We start from the raw sequence: 3,799 nt of genomic DNA on the forward strand, positions 1-3,799 counted from the left end.
AGCTGGGGTGGAAGAGGGAAGGGGGAGACACTGGTTGCATTCCCCCTGCCCCCAGGAAGCACCTCTAGTCCCTGGTTCCCCTTATTTACCCTGGGCCCCTCAGATTCCATCTCCTGTTCTGCCTCTGGCGCTAGTGGCTCCTTCTTTTGCCCCCTTTGACTTTCCCCACCCCCACAGATTTTCAAGTAGGATGACGTTTAGGGACTAACCCCCAACAACCCTACCTAATGAACTTCTGCCTTCCCTGCTTCTGCCCCTTCTCTAATCTCAACTTTCTCCTTCTCTGGGACAGAATCTTTGACTCCCCTCCTTCCTCTCCTCCCTCCCCCTGGAAAACAAAACAAAACAAAAGAAAAAAGAAAGAAAGAAAAAAAAAAAAGCACCAACTCCCCAGGGAGGGGCAGCAGACAGAAGGGAGAGGACTGGAAGGAGGAGAGCAAGGACCACGGAGGGAAAAGGCTCACAAATCCCTGGGAGGGCAGGGCGGGGGATTACAGAGAGGAGAGGGGGTGAGGGCAGTGGCTGCTCCTGTCCTCTGCCACCCCTGCCCACTGTCCAGGGGACTTCAACACAACCAAGGGAACAGGTGTGTATAGGGGTCAGCTCTGGTAGGGACAAGAGAGGAGCAGGAGAAACAAATCGTTAAATCTAGTGAATTCCCCTAAGAACACATTTCTCCCTCCTTTCCTTCTGGAGGCTCCTTGGTTGGTGAGGGAGTAAAGAGAGTTGGTGGGAAGAGAGGGGGAGAGGAGATTGTACCAAGGGGCTTTTCTCTGCTCTCCCTTCTCCCCCCACCAACTTGGAGCTCACCAGGGCTGGGAGGGAAGTGGCTGAGAGCTCACTGGCACCCCCTCGGGCCCAGAGAGGGAGCCCACAGCTGTGGGAGGGGCTGCCACTGCTGCTGCCGCCGCTGCTGCCGCCGCTGCTGCCGCCGCCGCCGCCGCCGCCATTGGACAAACCTCACCAGTACCTGCACAGTGAGAAATACCAAGGATCACAGCGCGACCTGAATGGCAAGAGCCATACCCCTCAACCCAGACTCTGTTTTTCCAGACTACTTCCCCTGGGACACAGCCGTTGGTCACTTCCTATCTGGTCCCCAGAGGCTTTGGCCTGACTCCTTACCCAGACAGAGCAGTTCTCCTGAAGGGCCCTCCCTGGCCCTGGAGTCTCCCTAACCTGAGTGATAGATTGGCATCCCTAGCCTTCCTGAGATCCCCTATAGGGCCCTTTGAGCCCTCTTGTCCCACACACCCCATCCCGCCCCCCCAGCCATGCCCCACGCCTTGCCTGGTGGGTGCGGGGGTCCCCCTCAGCAGGTGGGCTGTGGCTGGGGGGCATCTCCCGGGATAGGGGGGGCGGCCCCCCCCAGATGGGTCTGCATGTGGCCGGCCAGCTGGGCAGGGGTCTTGCAGTGCACGCTGCACAGCTTGCACAGGATGCGGTCAGCCCGCGGGGCCTGGAGCCCATGGTCCTTCACCGCGTGGATGCGCAGGTATGCTGCTGTGGTGAAGCCTATGGGGGGGTGGATTGGGATGGGGGGTGGGGGTCAGCCAGATGGAGACCCCAGAGACGGGGCTGTTCTCCTAGGCTGGGGACGCCCTTCTCAGATGGCCCTGTCCTCCTCCCACCACATCCTTGGTAGCCTGGGGCGAACTACTCTGCTGGGGCTGGTGGGGCACAGGCAAGGCCCCTCCCTGAACCAGGGGCCTGATTTGAGTGGTGCCTACTTCTCAGTCTTGGAAAGCACAAAGCTCATTCTTTCTTCATGGCTGGGAGATCTCTCCAGGGACAATAGGACACTGATTCCTAGCTACTTTAAGGGTTGACTCTCAGGAAAGACGGCTGTGTCCCTTCCCTCCAGTGTCCCACAGTCTCAGCCCAGTTACTGAGTTAAGTGCATTTAAAAGAAACTTTTTCTGCTACTGGGCCAGGATGTGTGCTTGTTAAACCCCTGCCAGTGTACTTCATTTGCCCAGGAGCTGGAGACAAGAACTTGTGGCTACATGGCTGAACCTTGCCTTCTGACCCATGGGGACTGGCTCTCTTGACTAATTCTTTCCCAAAGCAGCCATGTCCCACTTCCAATTCTTCCCCCACACACCCAGGAGGTTGAATCTTTCTGGTAGATCGTCTCTTCCAGCTATGGCTTCTCAGAATTTAGCAATGTTCAGTTGTTCCCAATGCTGCTTGGTTTGCCTCCCAAAGGGCTCTAGATGCCACGAGCTCTTGGCTACAGCACCTTTAACCCACATCTGTGGAAGAGCCACCAGCTTTGTGCCTCCCCTTTTTCCCTGGCCCTCTTGACATCCCAGAGCATGTACCTTTGTTGCAGAGCTCACAGACATGGTGAGGGCCCTGGCTGTGCACCTTCATGTGGTCCGAAATATAAGCCGAGCTCAGCATCTTGCCACACACATGACATGGCACCTTCTCCTCGTGTCGTACTGTGTGCGCCCGGAGTCGATCCTTCGTAGCAAAAGCTGCCTCACATTTCTGGGGAGGGGGGAGGGGCGTGGGGGGTGTCACAGGAGAGTTAAAGTTTCGGGGAGTAGGGAGAAGGGAGCAAGAGGTTAAAGGGATCAGAGCCTTGGGGATCTTTGATCTGTAGGAAATGGGAGTGTGATGACGAGGCCTTGAGGAAGAAATGAGAAAATGGAGTGAAAAGGCAAAAAGAAGAGAGAGAAAAAGGGGGTCTGAGAGGCTGAACTCAGACAACTACAATGAGGCTCAAAATCATGAAAACCAGGACAGGAGGAGGCGGGCTTCCTACCTCACATTTGAAGGGCCGCTCTGTGGAGTGCACTTGTCTGACGTGACTGTTGAGGTGATCCGGCCTGGGGATACGTTCGGGTCGGGGGTTAGGGCGGAGGCCCTGAGATTGGGAGGTGCTGCCTCAAGTCTTGCCTAGCTGCCCATTGCAGGCTGTTTAAAAGTCCCTGCGTTTTCTCCCAAAGACTCATGGTCCTACACAAGCAGGAAATCCCTCCCATCCAACCCGGCTTCCTCCTCCTCCCACGCGAAGCTATCCTTCCACCCAAAGACCCACCTCCTTTGCAAAGTACCACCCCCTGCTCCCTGGTAACCAGGAGAGGCTTTCCTCCCTCCTCCCTGGGAGTGGCTCCCCTTCCCCATCCTCGGAGCCGCTTCCCTCCCCGCCAGCCAAGGCCTGGCCACCTCTGTAGGCGTCCCTCCCTCCCCACCGGCCTAGTGGGCGACCGTGGCCCCTGCACACCGGGAGAAGCTCTTGCCACAGTGGGAGCAGTTGTAGGGCTTGTGCACAGCGCCGTCATGTGAGCGCACGTGGTAACTCATGCGGTCCTTGCGCTTGAAGCGCTGCTGGCACACCGGGCACTGGTAGGGCTTCTCGTCCGAGTGCGACAGCTTGTGTCGGTTCAGGTGGTAGACGTCGCGGAAGGCCTTGCCGCACATCTCGCAGGCGTGGTTCTTCCGGATGCGCTTTCCCGAGGCGGTCGTGGTCACTACGCCACCGGCGGCCACTGCAGCCGTGCCGCCGCCGGCACCCGCTTCTCCCCCTCCCCCGCCGGCTCCGCTCAGCTGGGGCACGCTCAGGAGGCTCAGGGGCACCATGGTGGGCATCTTCATAGCACCCGAGGGGACCCGGCCGGCCTTGGCTCCGGTGTGGATGGCTTCGTGCCTCCGGAGATTGTAGCCGTTCTTGAACTCTTTGGCGCACAAGGCGCAGATGTAGGGCCCCTTGCTCTTTGTCTTCTTCTCCAAGGCAGACGCAACAGGGGCCACGGCGACCGTCGAGGTTGGGGAGACGACAGCGGTGGCC

General features: G+C 58.6%; 1 protein-coding gene across 3 annotated transcripts; it reads right to left on the reverse strand.

The window, feature by feature from the left end:
• Positions 1-282: 282 nt before the first annotated feature.
• Positions 283-3,799, reverse strand: Maz (MYC associated zinc finger protein). Of its 3 annotated transcripts, XM_015491284.2 has the most exons (5): positions 3,236-3,793; positions 2,774-2,837; positions 2,325-2,496; positions 1,291-1,515; positions 794-970 (listed from the first exon to the last, which is right to left on the reverse strand). In XM_015491284.2, the coding sequence occupies exons 1-4, from the start codon at positions 3,604-3,606 to the stop codon at positions 1,313-1,315; spliced, it is 810 nt and encodes a 269-aa protein (XP_015346770.1). In that variant the 5' UTR covers positions 3,607-3,793; the 3' UTR covers positions 794-970; positions 1,291-1,312. The 3 variants fall into 3 exon arrangements, with proteins under 3 accessions (XP_015346771.1, XP_015346770.1, XP_048645742.1); XM_015491285.2 differs by lacking the exon at positions 1,291-1,515 and having other exon boundaries at positions 283-970; positions 3,236-3,799; XM_048789785.1 differs by lacking the exon at positions 794-970 and having other exon boundaries at positions 1,286-1,515; positions 3,236-3,798.

The sequence above is a fragment of the Marmota marmota genome, unplaced genomic scaffold, assembly GCF_001458135.2.
Source record: "Marmota marmota marmota unplaced genomic scaffold, marMar, whole genome shotgun sequence".
NCBI lineage: Eukaryota > Metazoa > Chordata > Mammalia > Rodentia > Sciuridae > Marmota > Marmota marmota.

Excerpts from the sequence above, each read along its gene's own strand:
- Maz (XM_015491284.2), bottom strand. The coding sequence starts at position 3,606 with ATGAAGATGCCCACCATGGTGCCCCTGAGCCTCCTGAGCGTGCCCCAG. Across the intron at positions 2,497-2,773 it reads AGCGGCCCTTCAAATGTGAG|AAATGTGAGGCAGCTTTTGC; the intron begins GTAGGAAGCCCG and ends CCCCCTCCCCAG. Across the intron at positions 1,516-2,324 it reads CTGTGAGCTCTGCAACAAAG|GCTTCACCACAGCAGCATAC; the intron begins GTACATGCTCTG and ends ACCCCCCCATAG.